Genomic DNA, 25,158 nt, shown 5'->3' on the forward strand with positions numbered 1-25,158 from the left:
ACACTCATACAAATCATTTGTCAGCTGGGAGCTTGTCCTTTCTTCTCCTCATGGACTTTCCTGAGCTTCTTTGTAGCATGCTGCAGCTGTTCCAGAGAGAAAAGATGAAATGTCAACATCTGAGACTTGAGTCCCATACCTCACATAACACCACTTCTACCATGTTCTATTGGTTACAGCGAATTGTTAAACCACCGCAGATGAGACCCCTCTGGCCAGCTGGCACTCAGGCAGACTAAATCTAGGCTAAACTGAGGCCAGCCTCATGAGTCCTTTCCTTCCTGTCTTACTTATTTGAGTAAGTAACAGCAACTCTTTGTGGGGATGAGTTGGATCCTCACTTATACGAGTTATAATCAGAAAATTGTGGCCAAGGTTGTTTGTTGAGGGAAGATCACAGGTATCAAACCCTTTTCGTATTTAAGAGAAAAGAGATGGGGAAAGCGAGTGCTCCACACAGCCTAGGGATCTGAGCACCTGAGAGCTGCTGGTCATGGGAGGTGGAAAGTTCTTGTAAGGTAGAATCTTGACTGTCCCACACACTGAGGATGTGGTGTGATGCAAAAATAATCACGACGAAGCATAAAAATGTCACTATCTTCTCTGCTTCCTTGATCCACAAATGATCACTTGAAAGGTTCTAAGGGAAGCTAAAAGGAGTCTGGCGGGTAAGGGATTTAGCAGAACTGGCATGCTGGCAAGGCCAGAAAACGGAGACTATCTGTTTGTCTGAGATGACTCGGGTGACTGAGAGGACAGAGGACTCCCGCCAGAGCTCAGCTGCTGCTATGGGTTAGTGGTGGCCCCTTGTCTCTCAAAAAAGGGATTTCACTAAGGAGTGGCCAAGCCATAGCCTTGGGTGCTACCATTTTCACTGCCACCTATGTAACCTGTGTGGCTTCCTGTAGATAAAGGGGTGACTTTCTGTCCATCGCTGTAACACCAAACACACTAACTAGACATAACTGAGATCAGCAATTCGTTGTTAATAAAAAGTAGCCCAATAAGGGAAGTTCTACAATTAAGGAGTTTGAAACTCCTATAGGGATCAAAACCTCCAGACTGTTAAATCATAATAAATAATGACACGTTGAATGAGGAAACGGCTGGCCAATAGTCTTTCTCCAGAAGGTTTCCAGTTTGCTAGGAGCTCCCTGACCTGAGACAAATGGATGTCTTCGTTTTGTTTGGATCCTGACATTACCACCATTTGAAGTTGGATATAAACCCACTGTTAGCTTTTGGATCTCCACCTAAACACAGGGTTTGCTTTTCTTCCACTTTCATAAAGCTGAGCTCTTCCTAATATTTTGTGTTCTCTTTTATCCTTTGGGTCACAAATAAATACAAACTAACAGGAGACAGACAGTGTGAACTTCTCTTAGTAATTGATAATTCTTGACTGCCTGGAACAAGAGGGAACAAGAGAGAAGACATTACTTACATAAACAAAGGCCATAATCTTACTTCCTAAAAGGCATTGCCTAGGCATCAGGTAGAGGTCACTGAAGTAATTGTTTCTCAATTTCATCATTGACATTAACTCTTCCCTCTTTCACCTCCCATGCAAAGACTTGACAGGTGTCTGTGGGTTTCTCTCTGCTAAGTATTGCTGGCACCTAAAATACAAAACAACTCATTAAATTTTAACTTCAAATAATCAACAAAGACTTTTTTGTTTGGTTGGGTTTTGGTGATGGTGGTGGGTTTTGATTTTTTGTTTGTACATTTGGTTGGCTTGGTTTGGTTCTTTTTTTTTTTTCTGAGATAGGGTTTTTCTGTGTAGCCCTAGCTGTCCTGGAACTCACTCTGTAGACCAGGCTGGCCTTGAACTCACAGCCCCAGCCTCCCGAGAGCTGGGATTAAATGCAAGTGACACCACTGCCTGGCAGACAACAAATACTTCTGAAATGTAAAGATGTGTCATTTATACTCAGGTGCAGTGACTATAAAATTATGGATCTAGAAAATACACAATTTCGTTTCTCAAATATGCTCCCCTAGTTCCGAAAGTCCCACACTAACCTGTGACCAGAAGTCATTCCCAGTTTTAAACCACCCAAACCAGGAAATAATCACTTACTATTACAGTTGATGAGAATTCAGGGCTGCTTGTTATACAGCACTCTAGAATGTAACTAGCTCAATCCTTGGAATGATAAACTAATTTAGCATGCCTGTCAGTATACAAAGATGGGAAGATGGTTTTCCACAGGCAATAAAAATTAAGTAATACCCAAGAATACATGCCAGGGCTGGTTATATTTTGAGTTTTAATAAATTTTGGAATCACAAATTTGAAGGTTAATAGATAAAACTAAGCTTATAAGGACAGCGTAAAGCCAACATATTGATGTTAAATTATAGGATGGTTCCATTCATTTGGAAGCATCTTTGTTTAAACATTAACCGCTGAGATATATATGACTTCATGTCCAGACTCTAATAGTAAACAGCTGTGTGACCTTCAACAAATGAGTTACCTTCTCTAAGCTTCAGGTTAGTCCTCTTTAGGGTGGAGGTAATAACAGGCACCTCCATTGATGAGCATGGTAGCCAATCAGCTATTAAAATAACTGTTTCAATCCATGGAATAGAGCGAGCATTCAAGAAAAGGTAACTTAAAAGCTCTCATGTGGTAGGCAGGAAAATAGCTGAAACATAACACCAGCAAATGGAGTACGTTCAAGAAGGTGACTACTGTAAGCTGTTCTTAGAGTAGATGCTTTGTTAATAAAAACCTATTACAAAAGGAAATGGGGTTCCCTACAATCCTGTAATGTGAATCATCAATTCAAATGACTAAGAAAGACTTAGCACAATGTCCACAGAAGCTGGTCATAAATAAAAAGGTTGTTTGTAAACACACTGGGGACTAGTTTCCTTCTACCAGATCATTAAGAAGTGCCAAGGAACTGAGAGGAAATCATTGCACAAGGAAAACACAGACATAATGGATTTGAGAAAACTCACAGCGACTTTTCCGGAATATCTCTCCTGTGCAACAGAGCTCATTTCCTCATGACGTCAACAAAATTCCTCACCATTAAAACCTAAGAGTAATTTCAGGATAAATGACCTTTAAAAAGCATTTGAGTCAGATTGTTTTTTTTTTAATACTTACCATGTGCATACTTGGCCCGTGTGTGTGTGTGTGTGTGTGTGTGTGTGTGTGTGTGTGTGTGACAGAGCATGTATGAAAGTCAGAAGATAACTGTCGGAGTTGGGTCATTTTTTTCCATCATATGGGTCCTAGGTCTGATGTTGTAAGCCACATGTTGGGGTGCTATTTATTAGGGTCTAGCTTCGATGGTATTCACATGTTCCAGGGTAGGAGTGTGAGGATTAGAATTATTAAGCAAAAAGAACAGAGCTATGAGAGAAATATAAAAAAACAGAAACCCAGAATAGCACCAGGAGGGAAATTCAGTGAATACTGAAATCGCCTGCATTTATTTTCCACATGCTTATTTATTTCACACCACAAGGGGAGGCCGGAGGCAACAGATTTCACTAACATGATATAAGGAATACACCAAGTATTCTGCAGGCAGTCACTCCCTGGAACCTCCTGTCAATCTCCTTGAAGGAGCAGGAATAGATCTGAATTCTCTGACATTTGGTCGAGGTGGGGTGGATCCACCACTACACTCAAAATACTAACTAACCACACCCTAGCTCAGGATCTCTCCTTTGTAGCCACACCTGTTGTCAACAACTTTGAGAGAGCGGGAATAAGCTCAAACTCTATGACCTTTAGTCAAGGCGAATCAGGACTCACATCTGTGGGCCCTGGGAGTCTGGAACTTTGGTCCTCAGGCTTTGAAGCTGGCACCTTTCTGGCTGGCCCATCTTGCCGGCTCTTGAGGAAGGTTTTGAAAGCTGTTTGTTCCTAATTTCCCACCATTTGCTAAATCAGGCTAAAATCAGGGAAACAAGTGTGCCGACAAAAGGTTGTCCTTTGACGACCTGCAGAGAGAACCTTCCGGTCTTGGTCCTTATCCAGAAGTTATGTGTTTCTATGGTCAAAAGATTCTCCATCCCACCGTTGGGATGAGTTAGCAACCCTGCATAAACATAAAATGAAACTTCCTACTTACTTGGATAAAATCACAGCTTATGAAACAATAACCGTGAACCTCAGGGCAGAAACTATTTACATCAGTAAACAGAAAGAGGACACAGGGCTCAGACCTCACACTGCAACTTCATTGTGTGACCTTAGCAAACCCTACAACCAAAAATGAGGAAAGGGATAGGCCTATAGATGGTCCACAATCCTTTCCTGGATTCTATACAGGCAATGACTAGTTCTAAATAAATCCCAAAGATAAAAATCGCAAGGAATCTCTGAAGCAGGTTTTATGATCAAGGTGGAAGTTGAGTTCAGGTTCTAAGGACAAGCAGGGCATGTCAGGTTAATAAGAAAACAACAGCCAGGACTGGAAAGCCCTGATCCTCATCCAGAGAGAGTGACCAAACCAGTGTGACAGGCTGGAAATGCCCATGTGGTCCTTCATCACATGGAAAACCACACATCTGCAGAGGAGCATGCTGGGAGTTCTCTGGGAAGCAGGGGAGGATTGGTCTGCTTACAGTGGCATTATTAATCTACTGTTGTCATGTGTGTACTAAGAAGGTAAGTCACAGCTTGGGTGGTAACCCAGGGAGTCTTTGAAGGCAAAACAATGATGTCAGAGCCAAGGAGAGAGTGGTTAGATCATATCTGCTTTAGAAAACAAATTCTTTCCTCTTTGATGACTTAGAAATATTCCAAACTCATCATAATTGAATCCAGAGTGTAGATGCAGTAACAATAAACCACAAAAGAAAACAAAGAAATATCTGTGATGTATGTGCATGATATGTATGGAAGGGGACAAAAATACCATTAGTCAACACTAACTCTTAATTGGCCAGAGGATTTACAAGAATGCTCATGTGCCTGGGGGACATCAGCACTGGCCAGGTATATAAAGGGACCCGACCCAGAAGACACATCACACCTGAGAACACACATCTGCTCTCCGCTCCTCAACCCTACTCCAGCCAAGACACCTACCATGTCCTGCTGTGGCTCCTTCTCCTCCCAGAGCTGTGGAGGCTGCTGCCAGCCCTGCTGCTGCCGCGACCCCTGCTGCTGCCGCCCAGTGTCCTGCCAGACCACAGTGTGCCGCCCAGTGACCTGCGTGCCCCACTTCACCAGGCCCATCTGTGAGCCCTGCCGCCGCCCCATCTGCTGTGACCCCTGCAGCCTGCAGCAGGGCTGCTGCCGCCCCATCACCTGCTGCCCCACCTCCTGCACAGCTGTGGTCTGCAGACCCTGCTGCTGGGCCTCCACCTGCTGCCAGCCCATCTCTGTGCAGGCTCCCTGCTGCAGGCCCCCCTGCTGCCAGCCTGCCCCCTGCCGCACCACCTGCAGGACCTCCCCCTGCAACACCTGCTGCTGAGCTCCTGGCATCCTCACCAAGGATACGCCATCACCTACACACCTCTGTGGGCTTTTAATCAAATTGAAAGACAATATATTTTTCCCCCAAAGGTGACAACAACTTAACAGCCTGCAACTTGGATCCAATGTGAAATAAGAACATTGTTATCCCTGTTCTAAGCCAAATTTGCAGATATCTGTATCAGCAGGTATCATCACGGATGGTAAATGCCCTTCGGAGATCCCCAGAATGGGCTGGACAAGCCCATCTTAAGCCAGTATGATTCAGGCAGTTCAAATCCTCACCAATGCCTTTGTCATGTGCTGCTCACTCTTTCAATAAAATGATTTTCCTGGCATAGCAAATGCCACACTCCTGATTCATTCATTGATCTATGTCATTAAGGTACACAGATGAACAGGAGTCTAGGCTGCACAAGGAAACCAAAGTTCAGTCATTTCCTTCAAATATTTGTTCATCTCCTTCTGTCAAGTGCTTAGCTCTGTTTCCATTTCTAGTCATCATCTCAGTCTCTCCAGCAGACATGTCTGAAACCTCATACCACAAGGAACACACATGCACATGTGCACATCCACTTGTGTGAAATCAGGCGACAGTAGGTACCCCGGCGTGATCCTGGAGCATCCTGAGCTCCATAAAGCATTGAGATGATCTAGTCTCTGCTCTTGAGGAAGAGAAGGCCATTTATTGGCCTAGGCTGTAGAGATGGGGCTCAGTGTTTAGTACAAGGCTGGCTGATGCTCAGCTTCCACTTGTTAAATGAAGTTAAGCTGCAAAGGCATTATCTTTACAGCAATCAAAAACAAGGAGGTATTCACTTAAAGCAAAAGAAAACCATCATACATAACTTAGCCTCTCTAACTTAGTTTCAGTTATAATTTGCTTCAAGGTGCTGTGATAAACACCATGACCAAAAGCAACTTGGAGAAGAAAGGGTTTGTTTCATTTCATAGGTTACAGTCACCACCAAAAGGAGCCGTAGCAGGCCCTCCAGGCGTGAACTGAAGCAGAGGTGGTGGAGGAATACTGCTTACTGGCTAGCTTCCTCTGGCTTCTGCAGCTGCCACCTATCTATGGAGGACACTGGAAAATGGGAAAATTAGCAATTCGCAACATAGATGGATGCTCAATGCCATTATTAGTACCAGTTATACTATGTCTTAACATAACAACAAACAAACAAACGAAAACGTGCTCACTAGTTCAAATCAAGTAATTGGGGGGTCAGAGAGAACTTGGGGGAAGATTTTACTCATATGTTTCAATATTTTTTTCTGAGATACTTCACAGCCACTGGAGAAATGTATTTTCTAATTAGTGTCAGTAAACCTTGGTGTCAGATTACTATGGTCTCAGAGTGAAAAGAAATCTTTAAAACTTATTACAGTTTTATTTATTTATTCAATAAATTATTTTACATTACAACCATAGATTCCCCTTCCTCCCCTCCCTTATGCCCTCCCCCTACCTCTTTCCTGACCCCTCCCCCATAGACCCCTCCTCTGTTTCGGTTCAGAAAGTGGCAGGCCTCCCAAGAGTATCAACAAAGCATGGCATATTCAGTTGTGCTAAGACTAAGCACCTGCCCTTGTATTAAGGCTGGGTAAGACCAAGGCGATCTAATATGAGGAATAGGTTACCAAGAACGAGTCAAAGAGTTAGAGACAGCCCCTCCTCCCACTGTTAGGAGTCCCACAAGTAGACTAAAGGATACAGCTGTCCCATATATGTAGAGGACCTTGGTTGGTCCCATGCAGGCTCCCTGGTTGTTGATCCAGACTCTGTGAATTCCTATGAGCCAGGTTAGTTTTTAAGGCCAGGGGAGGGGGGCGTTGTGATGTCCTTGACCCCTATGGCTCCTACAATCCGTCCTCCCTCTCTTCAGCAGGATTCCCTGAGCTCAACCTAATGTTTGGCTTTGGGTCTGCATCTGTTTCCATCAGTTACTGGATGAAGGCTCTCTGATGACCATTGCGATCGTCACCGATTTGATCACAGGGAATAGCTAGTTCAGGCTAAGAATCTATTATTTCTCAGAAGTCTCAGTTTCAAAACCAATAGAAATGAGCTCTAGACTTTAGGACTTGTGAGGAGAGTTTAGTAATAAGAGAAAGGCGCAGTGGGTAATATGTGTATCTGAAAGTCTTTCTCTCATGCTTACCCATTCAAGGGGATTTAAAACCTAAAAGCAGGGAGAGATTCCAAGATACTGGTTTAAATTTGCTGACACTTTAGGCAAGAAACTTAAGAGAGATTAGGTAGATATATGATATATTCTTTACATATAATTCTATGTGAGATTATATATATATAATGTATATATAGTGTATATATATATATATATGTTACAGAAATAAATTCAAAATTTCCACCTGTCCTCTGACCATTGCTTTTCTGTATTTTCCAATTTGATGAATTTCTCTTTTTGGTTTTCTCATATGTATCTCTCTGTCTTCTGTGTTAGTGTAAATGTTTTAATACAATGGTCCATGAAAAACTCCAGATACTGAAGACTCCATTTCACAGATGAAGAAACTGGGGTTATGGAGATGTCGTCTGCCCTGAGATAAAACTTCCCTTTTCCCTCAACCCACCTCATCTTCATCTCTGGCTCCTCTGAGTGTGTTTTTTAAGATTTCTACCAAGAAAGAATTCCCTATGAAAACTATTTATTTTTTTCAGAATGTTAGACATCTCCTGACATCTAGAAACCCTCAAACTAGTTCCTAACAGAACATAATCATAAATCTATGAGGATGAGGACATGGCCTACTGCACCGACAGTCACCGTCACTATGTTCTCTTCCAGTCCGACCACAAAAATCTCACATTAATTATCATTATGCTTAAAATGCACATGCTCCCAGTGGTCATTATGCTTCCAGAATGCTTGGAATGGGAATAAGATGACTTTAAAAGTTCATGTCATGAAGTCAGGGAAACTCCCCTTTCAACGAGCCTGTCTCTGAATGTGTGTCAGCAAGAATTCTCACTCTGCAGAGCAGCAAAGGAAAGCAAGATCACCGGTGATGGGATCCGATGGGTGGCGGCATTCTGGTAACACTGCAGGAAATGGTATCTAGATAAATGGAGCAGGGTGTTTACGAAAGCACCAACATCAGCATGGGCTGTCAACCAGACAGAAGACCCCTCTTCTGCAAGAAACAACATGATGAATATACAGGACCGTGTCGTGGCTTTGTATCTCCTACCCGAAATTTGGGATCTTCTATTGGCTACTTCTCGCTGTGACAATATTCCTGACTATGGCAATTTGAGGAGGGAAGGGTTTATTCTGGCACACAATTCCAGGTCACAGCACATTGTCATGGGGAAGTCAAGGCGACAGGAAGTTGAAGCAGCTGGTCATATTTCATCTGTAGTCAAGAGCAGAGAGCAACAAGTTAGCGCATGCACAGTGGGGCTCGGCACATTCTGTACTGTTCATTCACTCCAGGGTCCAGTCTATAAAATGGTGCTATCCACCCTCCAGGTCACTCTTCCCGTCTCAGTCAACCCAACAGAGAAAACAGCTCAGAGGCACCACCACAGGCTGACCTAGTCTAGACAACTCGCCATTGCCACTCCCTTCCCAGTTGACTCTACAGCGTGACTAGTTGACTTTCAAAGCTAACAATGACATATATTTGAGGCAAATCCGATCCCAAAGTCCTCAGCAATCCTTGTCCAGTGTTGTGCGGTGCTGGTCTTCACCTGCATCCCTACCCTTCCTTTATCTTCTATTTCCTCTCGTGGTGGTGATGAAGCACAAGCTCTTTATCCAGTCACCAGCTCACTAAGTCTCCTATTGTGGAAAAATCCGATCGCATATTTTATAAGCAGTCAAAATTCTCAGCCAACAAGCCACAGTACTGACTACAGAAAGATGATTGATTCCTTCACACATCTTCCAATAGATTTTATTTATTTTTTTTTTATTTTGTGTGTGAGTGCACACACATGCATGTCTGTGGGTACAGGGGTGTTCTGGTCAGGGGACAACTTGTGGGAATCTGTTTTCTCTTTCCACTATGTGGGCCCTGGGGGGGGATTGAACTCAGGCCGTCAGGCTTGGTGGCCGGAGTGTTTGCTCAGGGAGCCATCTCACCAGCCCTACAGCAGATTTTAAAGAATTTAACAAGCAGTGTTTATGTCATACTTAGAAAGCAAAAATATAGCAATCATAGATTCAAGACAGGCATGAATAAGACCACTTGGTTTAATCTTATTGACCTTTGAAAAGTTCTTCATCTTTAATTGCTCTTAGTTTTATCTTGTTTCCCTACAAATTGTGACTACAAAATGTGATAAAAAATTTTGGGCCTTAGTTTTCCCTCTCTGCCCCCTAATCACCGTGTTCACTTAGTAAGTGTCCCATGAGAGGTTGTGAGTTATCGCACAATTTCAGGTTCCTTTCTTAAAAGCCACGCTGATGCTTTGGTGATTATCCCTCTACAAGCAAGGCAATGGGCTATTTTTCAGATGCCTTGGGCCATATTTTCCATAACAGAAGAGACACATAGCTACTTTTATGAGCCATCTTGGCTCTTCAGGAATTACTTTGTCTGAATGCCAATCAAACACCAGGCTTGTGACTCACGTGCATAGTAGCCTTACACCTCGTCAGAGACTGTGAACACGGGGAAAGTGACATCAGCATGTGCCCTTCAGACTTTCAGTTGTCACATGACCTAGCCTGGGAGGATTGGCTGGCAGGTGAGTAATTGCTCTGTGATACAAACTATCAGGTATTCATTCCAAGGGAAAGAGTAGAAGGGTGGAAAGAAAAGCATCCTTACAGATACTGGAATTGTTGCCTGGCAACTGAATCTAGGCTTCTCTTTTCATTGGGTAACCACAAGTTCAGGAAATGGCCTGTGTCCTTAGGATCCTCAGCACTGGCCAGGTATATAAAGGGACCCGACCCAGAAGACACCTCACACCTGAGAACACACATCTGCTCTCCGCTCCTCAACCCTACTCCAGCCCAGACACCCACCATGTCCTGCTGTGGCTCCTTCTCCTCCCAGAGCTGTGGAGGCTGCTGCCAGCCCTGCTGCTGCCGCGACCCCTGCTGCTGCCGCCCAGTGTCCTGCCAGACCACAGTGTGCCGCCCAGTGACCTGCGTGCCCCACTTCACCAGGCCCATCTGTGAGCCCTGCCGCCGCCCCATCTGCTGTGACCCCTGCAGCCTGCAGCAGGGCTGCTGCCGCCCCATCACCTGCTGCCCCACCTCCTGCACAGCTGTGGTCTGCAGACCCTGCTGCTGGGCCTCCACCTGCTGCCAGCCCATCTCTGTGCAGGCTCCCTGCTGCAGGCCCCCCTGCTGCCAGCCTGCCCCCTGCCGCACCACCTGCAGGACCTCCCCCTGCAACACCTGCTGCTGAGCCATCGAATACATAACTTTTCAGATGAACAGAACTCTCCCTACTCCTGCCGGAGCAGACAAGAGGCGCCACCTTTGCAACCCACTTGTTCTTCCACAACTATCAAATTTCCCGCATACATGCAGCTGGACATCTGCATGCCTCACCTATCCTAGCTTCCTTCCATCAGCTTAATGCTTAGCTTCAAAAACATCTCTAAACAAAGATGAAGTTCTTTAACAAAGCTTGATCCCATTGAGTTCCTATAATTTTTTTTATTTCAGGGTTCAGGATGAATATATTTTCAGCATGATAGTTTTAGCCTGATTTTGCATGATAAAAAATAAAATTTTATTCCTGGTGAAGCACATATGCTTTTTGTATTCTTTCTTGATATTCACTACCTCATTTGCAGAATAAATTGCAGTGTTCAGAGTGAGAAGACTCTAGGGCAGATGTTTCTAAAGGATGCACTTTGAACTCTCCCCGCCAGAGCTTCTGTGGCGCATCATCTGTGATTGTAAAAAGAACTCAAATGTTTCAGATAATTTGGCTGATGGGCTTTCATACTTAAAGACAGAGACTTTTGTGTGATGGGACAGAAGTACTGAGGCAGAGCTTTGTGAATTTGACTCATGAGTGGTCCATTAATATTTTCGCATATACACACAAGAAAAGGAAGAAAACCCAAGCTGCAGCCCCATTTGCTTCCCAACATAGGAAGCTATGCAATGATCATATTAGCTAGAACCCAGGAACACCCTCACCACTGAATTCCTTTGTGTTTACTGGATCAGCCATCTCCCGAGCCAGGAGCACTATGGCAGTTAGATTTCCAATGCAGATGCTGATGAGAACGCCAAAACTACAGCCTTGGTTAGATCCCCACATACAGTCACTGAAACAGTGCCACTGTGGGTGACATGATGCTCACATTAATTCTTGTCGGATGGCTTCGCTGCTGTTGCATATCTGTCAGGACTGTCAGGAAAACTAACTACTGTTTTATGCCCATTCGTTTGTTCATTTTGGTCTTGTTTTATTTATTGCTTTTTTTCTTGAATAAAGCCCTCTACCACAAAAGTCATTACAGAGAAAGGATGGACACAAACGAATTACAGAACAAGGGCTAGACATGGTGCTATAAACTGTTCGAGTCTCTGGAATCTAATCTAAATGAGTCTTTTGAATGTGAAGGGGAGGAACTGGACTGGTTTTGTTCAAGATTGGGCTCTGATTCATCAGCAGAATATTTGGCATATAGAATAGAATAGAATTGTATTGAGAATAATAAGCACCAAGGAGGCGAGGAGAGAAAACACCATCTCCCCGGCCCCATTCACCTCATTTTTTAGATGTGTATTTTCAGTAACACTAAACAGATTCGGCGCATGCTGTCTCAACAGGAAGCTGTGTGCATAGGGTGTTCTGTGGCTAGGAACCGTTAGGGACTGTCTGATAGCGATACGTCTTTAGTATGCATACAGTGACAGTTGTTTCTCATCAGACCTTCGGTTACCAAATCCCACTTCTTTGCTTTGCCTCTGCAATGCTGCGGATGGAGCCTTAGGAACACTAAGAAAGTGATCTACCACTGAGCTGTATCTCTCTCCCTCTGTGAGTCAAATTTCTCTCTGTGTCTCTTTGCTCCCCACTTAAAAAGAAAATAATCTCTAACTACTTCTGCTTTGCTGCCCTCACCATTTTCCTTCTCAGACTTCTAGAAACATTCTTTAATCTTACTGCATTTTCTCAGATAGATAACATTTTGTTTTCTTCCACACACATTGTTCTTGTTCACACTTGTTAGTTTCTATGGTAACCCTATGCCCTCCCTGGTCAGCTATAGTGGCTGCTATAGAGCTAGGTAACCTTATATGGAGCTAGGCAAGCAAGTGGCCCAATGAATGAGAAGGAGTGAGTGGGAGCCTTCGGCCACAGATCTAGAACAAAAGTCATTGTAAAGAAAGGCCAGACACAAGGGCTATACAACTGTGATATCACTTTTCTATAAGGTCAGAGAGTTTGAAGCAACTGAACACCACAGGTGATTATGTTGCTGGGAATGAACTTCATGAAGCCTCATCACAGGGAGGTATTTGCAATACTAGATACAGACAAGATAGAACCGAAGCCCATGTGCCTTGGACCTATCTAGCACTGTTACACTGGGAAATGGAGGCCTCCCTGGATGGGTCCAGGTTCTTCGACTTTCTCGCATTTGGGGTGGCTTTGTTCAGAGTGTCCCATGACTATTTAATTGTGCTCAATTTCTTTGGAGGCATAGTTGGGGAATTTTTAGAATTCCTAAACTATGTGGGACTCAATTCTTCCAGTTCTTGGAGATATTTGGTAAGAGACAGAATGCATGCAGATGGCTCCAAAATGTCACATATAACAATTGTAAAAGTAAATACACCATTAAAAATTCCTAAACAAAGCAAATATTCGATATTTGGCTGGTCATGTAGGCCTCATCATTCATTCTGCAGCTCATTGGACTCATAAGAAACACTATGACACATATTTGGGGTCTGAGTATTGGCTGCCACATCTACAAATACATGGCATTGAGAAAGTAACTTACTTAATCGGGTACAGGGAAATTGAAAGATATAATAATCCCTATCTTGTATGAGTTTATTAAGAATAAATTGATACATTTATTTAATTAAGCATAATGTTTGAAACAGTTGGAATTCAGTGGTACTAAGAAAAGACAGAAAGCAATAGAATTCCCCTTGACATAGAAAGGTGAAGACCCTGAAATGAGGGAATGAGCACCTAAGGCAAAAGCCGCTGGAGATGCAGGCCTATTAGGATGTGTTCCTGGAATTCCTGAAAGAGATGGAAAATTCCTTTCTTATTAACGTATTTTGACATACTCGCACAGCATTCTTGCCTTGTTTCGTCGTGAGCGGTGGAAAAGGAACTGCACAATGATTTGTTGAATTCACTGCCACTGTTAGCAACTAACCCCAAGGGCATGGCTGCTCTGTTGCCACCAAAACACCAACTGGCAAAAGCATCACCAAACTATGAAGATAATTGGCGACTTTGAAGTTAGGGCTATTAAGTTCATATTTGAGCCATAAATAACAAAATATAATGAGTTGTCATTAAATCAGGGACACGAATAATCTTTTACAAGGACCTGAGCACCTAAGACATGTCAAGAGAACTTACTAACCCACCAATGAGATTACAGAAGATATAAACCAAAACAAGGAAATATCCTCATGTCCTTAGGATCCTCAGCACTGGCCAGGTATATAAAGGGACCCGACCCAGAAGACACATCACACCTGAGAACACCCATCTGCTCTCCGCTCCTCAACCCTACTCCAGCCCAGACACCCACCATGTCCTGCTGTGGCTCCTTCTCCTCCCAGAGCTGTGGAGGCTGCTGCCAGCCCTGCTGCTGCCGCGACCCCTGCTGCTGCCGCCCAGTGTCCTGCCAGACCACAGTGTGCCGCCCAGTGACCTGCGTGCCCCACTTCACCAGGCCCATCTGTGAGCCCTGCCGCCGCCCCATCTGCTGTGACCCCTGCAGCCTGCAGCAGGGCTGCTGCCGCCCCATCACCTGCTGCCCCACCTCCTGCACAGCTGTGGTCTGCAGACCCTGCTGCTGGGCCTCCACCTGCTGCCAGCCCATCTCTGTGCAGGCTCCCTGCTGCAGGCCCCCCTGCTGCCAGCCTGCCCCCTGCCGCACCACCTGCAGGACCTCCCCCTGCAACACCTGCTGCTGAGCCCAATTAACCTTAACACTAAAGACCCCAGGAGATGGCCAGGTTCATGCTGCCGCCACTCAGAACGTCATTTTTTTTTAAAAAATTGCTTTTCCCTGACAAGTATGTTCTTGAAGTTGATTCAACCCATTCGTGGAAGATGCCTTTTGGGACCCTCTTCTGATAAGGAACACTCCACCCTCTTTGAACTGTGATCTAATACTTACGTCATTCTGTCTGTTTTCTAATAAACTCAACATTCTCAGCACAGAAATTATGGGTGTTGCGATCATTTCCTTTGGTCTATTGTCTCAGTTACCAGAGACTCGTTTTCAATACAAGACAGAGAATAATCTTAGATTGTGCTGAGAAAAGACGAAAGTCTGAGTTGTTCTCTGGGAACATTTTAAGTGTCATTTGGGTTAGATCAGAATGATGGCGGTTAGTCCCCACCTGTTCATCACATAACCCAAATTCCACCCTCACCAGCCTGTGAGGAAGCTGTGTCCAGGCGACATCTGCATACCGAGGCTGATGACCTCTTGCCTCTTGAGTGGACAGCTGTTGGGTTATCATGAAAGTCTGCAAAGCAGAGATGGGAGAAACCCCAGGCTGCATCTGGTGAATCATTAGACAGAAGAAGGCTGATGGGTGTGGAATACGTTGGCTATTTATAGGGATAGATGCAATTATAATTACAGATGTTAACAAATCATCCCCAGAGGACAGACAATTCCCAAACTTCAACCTTGAAGTCAACACTTATCCTAGGCACGGTAGAAGCCTATTCTCTCTGCCTAAGTCACTACGTCTCTTTTTTGTTGCTGCCAGTGTGACTGTTGCTTTCAGTAAGCAATCTCCTTCTAATGTGCTTCTACGCGACCTTTAGAATGTTAGTGTCGGTGCCAGCTCTTATGGATATTAAGTCTTCAGCAACCTTCCATGGCTGCTTACCTTTGTGCTCAGAAGCGGCATGTTATTGATATTTTTCAAGGAGATCGATCACTGTCAATTGGAATGTCTTTATTGTACGTCTGTTATAAACGAGGCACTGAGTCCACTACACTGAAGGATATACCCAGAATAAAACAAGGGACCGTGCTTGAAAGCGCATATACTGTGCATAGGGGGATGATATACAAATAAATTAACTGTCAAACTGCATACCACAAGCAGCATAAATATAAAGAATTAATAAAAACCACCTAGGCAGGGTTGTTCAGGCTCATGATCCCAGAGCTTGGGATGTCAAGGCAGAAAGATCACCACAACTTTGAGGATAGTCTGGGCTATATATCAAAATCCTGACCAGTGTGTGTGTGGTGGGGGGAGAAACCAGGCATGGTGGTGGTACACAGCTGCAGTCCCTGCACTATGGAAATGGCAACAGGACAATCAGAGCTTCGAAGTCAATGTTGGCTACAGAGTTTGAAGTCTGCCTGGGCTATATGAAACCCTGAGACCCTGCCATTCTTCCACTGCTGCTTAAAGGGACAAAAGCAAGTGTGTGTGTGTGTGTGTGTGTGTGTGCGTGTGTTGTTGGGGGGGCCTTGGGAGAGAGCAGTAACAAATTATTTAAGTAAATAAAGATGATAAACCTACTATGAAATACTACATGACTGTCCATAACACATTCATATTATAAAGTAAGCTTTAATATATGAAGCCACTTTGTGAGAAAAAAATTTCTTAAATAAACTATATCTGTTTGTACCAAAGTTGTAATATTATACAAAATCTACTCATAGTTGATGATAGTATTCAGTTTCTTCTTTAGATTTTCTTAATTATATAATCTTTAAGTAAGCATGTGCTTTTACTATGAAATACAGTATCTAAAAGCTGTTATGGGGATAAAGGAGAATAGAGAATAGAATGTATATGTTATGACACCAAGATAGGGAACTATTTGAATGGGAGAGGAAAGATTGTAGTTAGAGCAAAGCGTATAATAAATAAAATACAATGATATATATGAAAATTCCACAATGGGCCCTGTTTCCTTGTGTGCCAACTAAAATGTTGTTTTTTAAGAAACTGTTACTGTCTTAGAGAAAACACTTAAGTCCCCTGTAGTCTGATTCCCCTGAACAAAGACATGGAAAGAGGGCTGCATCTTCCGTACAGGTGCTTTCATGTTGTTTTATGATGTCAAGAAAATCCATCTCGAAGTATTTGTCGTATTTGATGTTCACACTGTGGTGGCTGAGCAGAGAACTGGCTCATATCAAACATGTTAACTGTGTTCTAAGTTCAAACTTTAAAGTCTATTATTTACCAAGTAATGTAACCTGTGTGTGTATGCATGTTTATGAGGGACGTGAACATGTGTGTGCACAGGCACCTGTGTGTCCACACATGTACAGGCCAGAAAGCAACCTTGAATGTCACTTCTTTTGCGGGGGGTGGGGGTGTCACTTCTTTGGTGCAATCCAGCACTGGTTAAGGTAGCCTGGCTAACCAGGTAACCCAGGAGATCTGTCTGTCTCTTCCTCTCTGAAACAAGATTATGATAATATACCACTACACCTTCCTTTTAAAAACATGAATTCTGGGGATTTAACCAAGGTCCTGATGTTGACAAAATGAAGCACTTTACCCATTGATTAATCTCCCTTCCCAATAATATAATCTTTGAAAATACCTTTTTTTTTTTTTTTAGATATCATCTCACTTGACAGTTCAGACTCTCCTCAGACTAGAAACACTCATACTTCAGCATCCTGAGTACGTGGATCACAAGCCAGCAAAGCCAGCTAAAATATGTTTGTTCATTGGGTGTGGGATTTCCCTCTGTATGCTGTGATTACCATTAATGAATAAAGAAACTGCTTTGGATCTATAGCAGGGCAGAAGTTAGGTAGGCAGGAAAAACTAAGCTGAATGCTGGGAGGAAGAAGGGCAGAGTCAGAAAGAAGCCATGGAGCCGCTGGAGATAGACTCGGAAACTTTACCAGTAAGCCACAGCCATGTGGCAATAAACAGATTAATAGGAATGCATTAAATTAATGTAAGAGTTAGCCAATAAGAAGCTAGAGCTAATGGGCCAAGCAATGATTTAATTAATACAGTTTCTGTGTGATTATTTCAGGGCTGAGCAGCCGGGCAGTCAGGAATCAACAAGCAGCAACCTCCAACATTCATCTAACAAAAATAAGATACTAAGTGTAGCTCTGCTTAGTCCTTGGACAAGAATGAGCTCATTTAATCCTCATGACAATCCAGATTGTCAATTATATGACCCAAGGACACAAAGCCAGTGAGTGGCAGAGCCTCATGTGAGTGTTGAGTGTTACAGGATAAGTGGGTTCAGAAAACAGCAACTGTTCTGATGCCAGTACCAGAGCAAGCAGTTGAGTCCTCACAGCCCTGTGTCATGGATAATAGGAACAGGAACCATATGTCCTCTGTCTGATAATGAGGATGGGCTAGGGAGCTAGGATAAGTATGCTACAGTAAACAAGCAGCTGAAGAGTTTACTGAGCTATTCTCAGACTCCGTCCTTGTGGGTCTTTATATAAGAGTCAGAAAAAATTCCTATGGGACAACTGATGAGGAGTACATGTAGCAGATTCGTCTTGCTAAGTTGGTACTTTGTGTCTTTGGAGGAGATTCCCATTGCAAAAGGAAAAATATTAACAATCAGATCCCACAGCAACATGAAATCTGATTGTCAATATGCACCAAATATTTAACTGCTCATTTATGTTACTGATTTGAAAAGGAGGAGGAGGAAAGAGGAGAAGAAGGAGGGGGGAGGAGGAGAAGAAGACAAGGAAGAAGAAGACACATCATGTCTATGAGCAAAAGAAAGAACCTGAAACACGTGGAGTATTATTATTATCCATGAGACATTTCTACATTTCTCTATCTCCCAGGATGTGATGCCACACTCAGTCAATCCACATTGCTTTCTTTTGTTTGGTTGAGTTTTTTTTTTCCATTTTGAGGTAGTGTCTCACATAGCCCATGCTGACTTTGAACTTGTTGTGTGCTGAAAATTACTCTGTTCTCCAGATCCTCCTGTCTGCACTCTCTATACGCTGGGATATAGCTGTGTACCGCTATGACTGGAATATGTGGTCCTGGGTTTGGTAAGCTCTAGGCAAGCAGGCTACCAACAGCACTACAGTTCCTTTAAAAGTAGCAAAATTATGTATTAATTATCACTAAGGTGACTTTAGATCCTGGAGCCCGAGGCACATTTGTGTGTGGTGGGGTGGAGCGGGGGGGGGGGGCAGACATTCTAAAATAGTCTACATGCTGCTGTCAAGTTATAGGAGGGTTTGCAAAAAGGGAAGGTAAGGAGGTTCTTCCTGAAGAAGCATGCCCAGTGTGTCTTGAACAGAGCCACAATACTGCAAATGTGGGGCACCCTTCCTGTGTGCCCCCCAACAGCAATATTGAATAACACCCTTGCAGTCTAGAGTAAAAAGGCTTCCATCATTTCACTTGATGATAGTCACGGGGAAATCTCCCATAGCATTTGGGCTGAGGAGATGGCTCTGTAAGTGCTTACCACACAAGCGTCAGCATGAGTTTGGACCTCCGACACCGATATAAAAGCTATATACCTGTAACCCCAGTCTTGTGAGGCAATGGAGACAGGTGGACCCGTGGAGTTTACTGGCCAGGTAATTTGTCTGAATTAGTGAGCTTCAGGTTCAGGTAAGAGATTGTGTCTCAAAAAGTAAGGGGAAGCACAAAGCAGGAAACATGGACCCATTGACGTGGACATTTGGCTTCCACATGTACACCTGCACACATGTGAAGATGTACTCATACATACACTAACACATACATACAAAAGCCACATTTCCAGATAGGCATGATGGTATACATCTGTAATACCAGCACTTGGGCAGCTGGAGGCAAGAAGATCATGAGTTCAAGGCCAGCCTGGGCTACATTATGGATCCTACCTCTAACAAAATCTGATTTATTGATAAAAAAATAGTTCCCTGTGAGCAGAAGCATCAGAGTTGAACATATCCTGAACTAAAGAGAAGAAAGATTCCCAGAAACTTTAGAGGCTTTCTTTTAATACATTTACAATATATTAATGCAATACAATAATAACATTCACAAAAAATAAACTTTGGGAGTCTACAGAGATAACTCAATATTTAAGAGCACTTACTATGAGCAGAAGACTCAGGTTCAATTCCCAGCACACATGTGGTGACTCAGCTGTCTGTAACTCCAGTTCCAGGGCACCCAATGCCCTCTTCTGACCTCTGAGAGCATGAGGCATGTGTACATAGTACATACATGCACATATAGGCAAAACAATCACACATAGAAAATAAAATCAAACACATCTAAAAATTACCTTTTGATTTTTCTGTGTATGAGGTGCTGCTCTGACAGAAGGATTTATAGTATCTTATAGTTAGTGGTAAGTACATGTATTCCTAGTGAATCCCCTAGAACAACATGCCTAGTGCCTGCTTCATTTACAGACAAGTGCTTCCGGGGTAGAATCCAGTCAAGGATCTGCGTACCTCACTATACTCAATTATGTTAAAAACTGAGTTCTTCCGTGGTCATTTGCTCCATATTTATCTTAAGGCCGATACCTGAAATGAGCCTGAGAGATGGTGGGAGGAGCCAGGGAAGACTGGTCCACAGGTTGGAAAAGAAAGTCCTGGTTTTCCATTTCACAAAGGGTGCCTGCAGTTAACAACATTGTATAATCAAAACTAGAAGACAGAGCTTGGAATGTTTCAGCCCAGTGGAATGCTAAAAGTCTGAGATGATGATGGGACCTTGCCTCCGGAATAGACAAATACATGGCGGGTGAGTGTACCACAACCTCACACTCACCTCCATAAACCCGAGAATTCATTTTCTGTCAAATCGCACTCTGTCATCTCATGGCTGTGATTTTCAAGTTTTCGCAATGAACACTGCATATAAGATGTTCATATTTAGAGACGTAATAGGAATCATTTAATGAGATCATGACTCAACCATTAGTCAAACAGACATTGACTTAATCAGTCGAAAGATAAACAAGAGGGGTCATCAGCACTGGCCAGGTATATAAAGGGACCCGACCCAGAAGACACATCACACCTGAGAACACCCATCTGCTCTCCGCTCCTCAACCCTACTCCAGCCCAGACACCCACCATGTCCTGCTGTGGCTCCTTCTCCTCCCAGAGCTGTGGAGGCTGCTGCCAGCCCTGCTGCTGCCGCGACCCCTGCTGCTGCCGCCCAGTGTCCTGCCAGACCACAGTGTGCCGCCCAGTGACCTGCGTGCCCCACTTCACCAGGCCCATCTGTGAGCCCTGCCGCCGCCCCATCTGCTGTGACCCCTGCAGCCTGCAGCAGGGCTGCTGCCGCCCCATCACCTGCTGCCCCACCTCCTGCACAGCTGTGGTCTGCAGACCCTGCTGCTGGGCCTCCACCTGCTGCCAGCCCATCTCTGTGCAGGCTCCCTGCTGCAGGCCCCCCTGCTGCCAGCCTGCCCCCTGCCGCACCACCTGCAGGACCTCCCCCTGCAACACCTGCTGCTGAGCAGTGAGCTGAACACCTGGGGCAAACAGCCACCCTGTGGAAAATAGTCATGCTCCTATTTCTCTCTCTAACCTCCTGCCCTGAGGCACAGATGCCCTAACACGTGAATGGAGGCTGGAGCCTTCCATTAAGACTCTTTGTAACAATCTTTGTCCTTCTTCCCTTCTTGGGTATAAAGTCTTTTAACATGTTTTTTTTTAAATAAATTTCTCCTCTTTTGCCTCACAAATCATTACTTTGCTCTTACTTTCTTGTGCCTTTTTAAATTATTTTTAATATATTCTTTGAGAAGTTACTACACATTTACAAATTATGTTGATCAGGTCTATCTCCCACACTCCTCTTCAACTCTTTCCAGACCATCCTCCCCTCCCCCGACCATTGCCCTCTAACAACTTCATGCCTCCTTTGTGTTAACCCACTGAGTCCAATCCTTACTGCATTTATTTGCATAGGTAGTGGGCCATCCACTGGAGCATGGATAACCAACCACAGAAGAGGAGTCTGTTTTCTTCAAACTCTTTTTTTTTTTTAATTAAATCTCAAAGAACATGTTTTTGTTTTTGTTTTTTTGAGACAGGGCTTCTCTGTGTAGCTTTGGAGCCTGTCTTGGAACCCACTCTGTAGACCAAGCTGGTCTCGAACTCACAGAGATCTGCCTGCTCTGTGTCCTGAATGCTGGGGTTAGAGGCGTGTGCCACCACCTGGCTCAAAGAAATTCTTATTGCTTACCACCGGCAAGTCACAGACTGCACAGACTGTGAGAAACATTCATTTGAGGTGTCAAGATTTCCCCCTCCAAAATCTCACAAGTTCACAATCTCACAAGTTCACACCCCCAGATGGAAAAGTCATATGCAGTTAAAGACTGCTACTAAAAGAGAATCAAAATCTTCTCCGTAGACAGATTGCTGCTCATCCAATACCAAGTGGTCATCTCTAAAACACACGCACACAAGCAACACATGAATACATGTAATAATCATAAAGAAAAAGAAAAACTAAAGTATGTCCTCTTCCTCATTTTTTGCTATTTTTATTTCATGTGTTTGGGTGTTTTTGCTTGTGTTTGCCTGTTCACCACGTGTGTGCCTGGTGCTTTCAGAGGTCAGAAGAGTGCATGGGATTCCCTGGAACTGGAGTTAGAGCTGGTGATGAGCTGCCCTGCCAGTGTTGGGAGCTGAAACCAGGTCCTCTGGAAGAGCGCTCAGTGCTTCTAACCACTGAGCAATCTCTCCAATTTAAATAACTTAATTTTTTCTTTCATTAAAAAGTCTCTGGGGAGATGAGTCATATCTATCTTGATACAATTAAATAAAATATGAGAAGTAAAAGTGTACATATTATCAAATAGTATCCACAAAGACATTACTATTGTTCGGAAAGAATCAGGAAGTTTGGAAAATGTTAGTATCTTATATGAGTTGAGGTTTTGATGCCCAGATTAGGAGAGCAGCTTTCTCAATGGGGCACTAAATCTACAGAAGCCAAGCAGCCAGGAGCCGGGCTGTGGGAAGAGGCCCATAGCTCCTACAACACTCATCGGTGGAAACAGTATGGACAAAGGTATGGAGGGAAGGAACTCAAGGGTCATCCATACATTTTGGCTAGAGCACTGGGTCTATCAGAGCAACAGCAGAAGGACTACGCAGAGTATCCATATGCTTTGCCTAGCAGCCCATGGCATTGGTAAGTAAGCGCTAAGGAATTTATTTAAGCCATTTAAAGCCTTGGATCCATAATGACATGGCAGAAGTTGGTCTATGGGAGTTTTTTCGTGAAGTCAAAAAGGAGAAGGCTCAGTCAGTAAAAATGTTTGCCATACAAGAATGAGAATAAGAGTTCAAAGTTCATCACCCATGGTAAGGTGAGACATGGTAGTACAGACCTGTAATCCCAGTACTGGGGTAGACACAGCCTAATCAGCAAACCCTAGGTCCCCACGAGGGACTCTGTCTCCGGGGGAAAAATGGACAGTTCCTAAGGATGACACTCAAGGTTGAGTTCTGGCTTTCATATGCATGTGCATACACAAAAACCTGAACACATATGTTCACAGAGAGAGGGGGGAGGAAGGGAGGGAGGGAGGGAGGGAGGGAGGAGAGAGAGAGAGAGAGAGAGAGAGAGAGAGAGAGAGAGAGAGAGAGAGAGAGAGAGAACACAATGGAGATGACAAACAGAAAACCAGAAGGTACATTAAATTTAAAGTGAAAGACAAGAAACAACTAGAAAGTAAATGTGACTAATTTCAACTCTGGGCTAAACTTTGATGGTCTAACAATGCTTCAAAAGATTTTAACATTTTTCTGCTTCTTCACTTTGTGTTTCGGATTCTTGTTTGTAGTATGTTCTATCCAACACCTCATGTTTGTATTCTTGACCTGCTAAAAAAGAAGTGTTTAAAATAAAGGCAGTACACAAAGAGCTTTACCTGGCTAGCTTACACCTGAAATAACCACGCCGAAAATGTATTATTTAAGACACTGCTTGGCCCATTAGCTCTAGCTTCTTATTGGCCAACTCTTACATTTTAATTTAACCCATTTCTATTAATCTGTATATTGCCACGGAAGAGTGGCTTACTGACAAAGATTCAGCATGTCTGACTCTAGTGGCTCCATGGTGGCTCCCTGGCTCCACCCTTCTTTCTCCCAGCATTCAGTTCTGACTCCCCTGCTTTCCTAAGTTCTGCCCTCTCAATAGGCCAAGGCAGTTTCTTTATTCATTAATGGTATTCACAGCACACAGAGGGGACTCCCACATCACACACAGCATTAATTTTTGACTATCATAAGGAAGCATACATTTCACTTGACTGTTTTGTGGGTGCTTTGCCCCCACTGTTTACAAAAAATTTTAGCCTCTTCTTTAAATTAAATTGGAGTGCAGCAGGGTTTTTTTTCCATATACTCTCCTAAGTGATAAATAAATGTTTCCTCAAATATTAATGTCTTCAGTTTAGAGGGGCTCACAGAATCATGCAAAAAAAATATCTGGAGAGATCTGTGAATTCCTCTTAATGTGTAACTCACCTTTCTGTGTGTAGCTTTCTACGAAATGATGTGGAAACTGTGATCTTACCCATAAAATCAAAATAGAACCATAAAGATAAGCTCCTTGGAGGACACCCCAGGGTCAGTGACTCTTTTCTGAATATCAGAGATTTGGTGAGTATGTCCCCATAATTACAATTACAGGTGAGAGTCACTTTGTCAGGTGCTGTGACCACAAGCACAAAACCGAGGCCAAGACTCAAGAGTAAATCACGACTCTGTTTGGACACAAAGCATTTAGCATGTCTACCTCAGATGAACATATATGATGAGCATTAGCTGAGCAACAAGGAAGCAACCATTAAAGATATGTTTAAAGTAACCCAGAAGGCCCAGAAAATCTGGTTTTAAGAGTAACACGATAAAAATGTTACCTGTAGCAGAGCGATTACCCAAGGTGTATAAAAGGCTGCAGGTAGACCAAGCAGTCAGAATTCAGAAACTCTTCTCAACTACACAACTCTCAAACCAGCACCTGATACCATGGCCTGCTGCGCTACTAGCTTCTGTGGCTTTCCCACATGCTCCACCGGTGGCACCTGTGGCTCTAGCTGCTGCCAGCCCAGCTGTTGTCCAACCAGCTGCTGCCAGCCCAGCTGCTCCCAGTCCAGCTGCTGCCAGCCCAGCTGTTGTCAGCCCAGCTGCTGCCCACCCAGCTGCTGCCAACCAAGCTGCTGTGGAACTGGCAGTGGCCAGGAGGGTGGCAGTGGAGGCGTGAGCTGCCGTGTCAGATGGTGCCGCCCAGACTGCCGCGTGGAGGGCACCTGCCTGCCCCCCTGCTGTGTGGTGAGCAGCACCCCCCCAACCTGCTGCCAGCTGCACCATGCCCAGGCCTCCTGCTGCCGCCCATCCTACTGTGGACAGTCCTGCTGCCGCCCAGCCTGCTGCTGCCACTGCTGCCCCCCCAGCTGCTCTGAGCCTACCTGTTGAAAACCTTCTGACAAGAATCTTGAGAGGACAACGCTTCAAAATGAACCAACAAGAGCCCTGGAAACCTTCTGAATTTCAGGATTGATAACTCGGCTATTATCACAGC

The 25,158-nt window shown here is 44.0% G+C and overlaps 5 protein-coding genes across 5 annotated transcripts; all 5 read left to right on the forward strand.

Moving 5' to 3' along the window:
- The first annotated feature begins 5,063 nt into the window (after positions 1-5,063).
- Positions 5,064-5,450, forward strand: LOC142831558 (keratin-associated protein 2-1-like). Its single transcript, XM_075941783.1, has one exon. It carries the CDS (start codon positions 5,064-5,066, stop codon positions 5,448-5,450), a length of 387 nt encoding a protein of 128 aa, XP_075797898.1.
- A 5,003-nt stretch (positions 5,451-10,453) lies between these two features.
- Positions 10,454-10,840, forward strand: LOC142831559 (keratin-associated protein 2-1-like). The gene has a single exon (XM_075941785.1). The coding sequence runs from the start codon at positions 10,454-10,456 to the stop codon at positions 10,838-10,840; it is 387 nt and encodes a 128-aa protein (XP_075797900.1).
- A 3,341-nt stretch (positions 10,841-14,181) lies between these two features.
- On the forward strand, positions 14,182-14,568 carry LOC142831560 (keratin-associated protein 2-1-like). Its single transcript, XM_075941786.1, has one exon. The coding sequence runs from the start codon at positions 14,182-14,184 to the stop codon at positions 14,566-14,568; it is 387 nt and encodes a 128-aa protein (XP_075797901.1).
- A 6,114-nt stretch (positions 14,569-20,682) lies between these two features.
- Positions 20,683-21,069, forward strand: LOC142831561 (keratin-associated protein 2-1-like). Its single transcript, XM_075941787.1, has one exon. The coding sequence runs from the start codon at positions 20,683-20,685 to the stop codon at positions 21,067-21,069; it is 387 nt and encodes a 128-aa protein (XP_075797902.1).
- A 3,536-nt stretch (positions 21,070-24,605) lies between these two features.
- LOC142831807 (keratin-associated protein 9-3-like) lies at positions 24,606-25,052 on the forward strand. Its single transcript, XM_075942212.1, has one exon. It carries the CDS (start codon positions 24,606-24,608, stop codon positions 25,050-25,052), a length of 447 nt encoding a protein of 148 aa, XP_075798327.1.
- Positions 25,053-25,158: the final 106 nt, after the last annotated feature.

The sequence above is a fragment of the Microtus pennsylvanicus genome, chromosome 11 (assembly GCF_037038515.1).
Source record: "Microtus pennsylvanicus isolate mMicPen1 chromosome 11, mMicPen1.hap1, whole genome shotgun sequence".
NCBI lineage: Eukaryota > Metazoa > Chordata > Mammalia > Rodentia > Cricetidae > Microtus > Microtus pennsylvanicus.

What these genes read in the sequence shown, in the direction of transcription:
- LOC142831558 (XM_075941783.1), top strand. Translation starts at nt 5,064, where the DNA reads ATGTCCTGCTGTGGCTCCTTCTCCTCCCAGAGCTGTGGAGGCTGCTGC.
- LOC142831559 (XM_075941785.1), top strand. Translation starts at nt 10,454, where the DNA reads ATGTCCTGCTGTGGCTCCTTCTCCTCCCAGAGCTGTGGAGGCTGCTGC.
- LOC142831560 (XM_075941786.1), top strand. Translation starts at nt 14,182, where the DNA reads ATGTCCTGCTGTGGCTCCTTCTCCTCCCAGAGCTGTGGAGGCTGCTGC.
- LOC142831561 (XM_075941787.1), top strand. Translation starts at nt 20,683, where the DNA reads ATGTCCTGCTGTGGCTCCTTCTCCTCCCAGAGCTGTGGAGGCTGCTGC.
- LOC142831807 (XM_075942212.1), top strand. Translation starts at nt 24,606, where the DNA reads ATGGCCTGCTGCGCTACTAGCTTCTGTGGCTTTCCCACATGCTCCACC.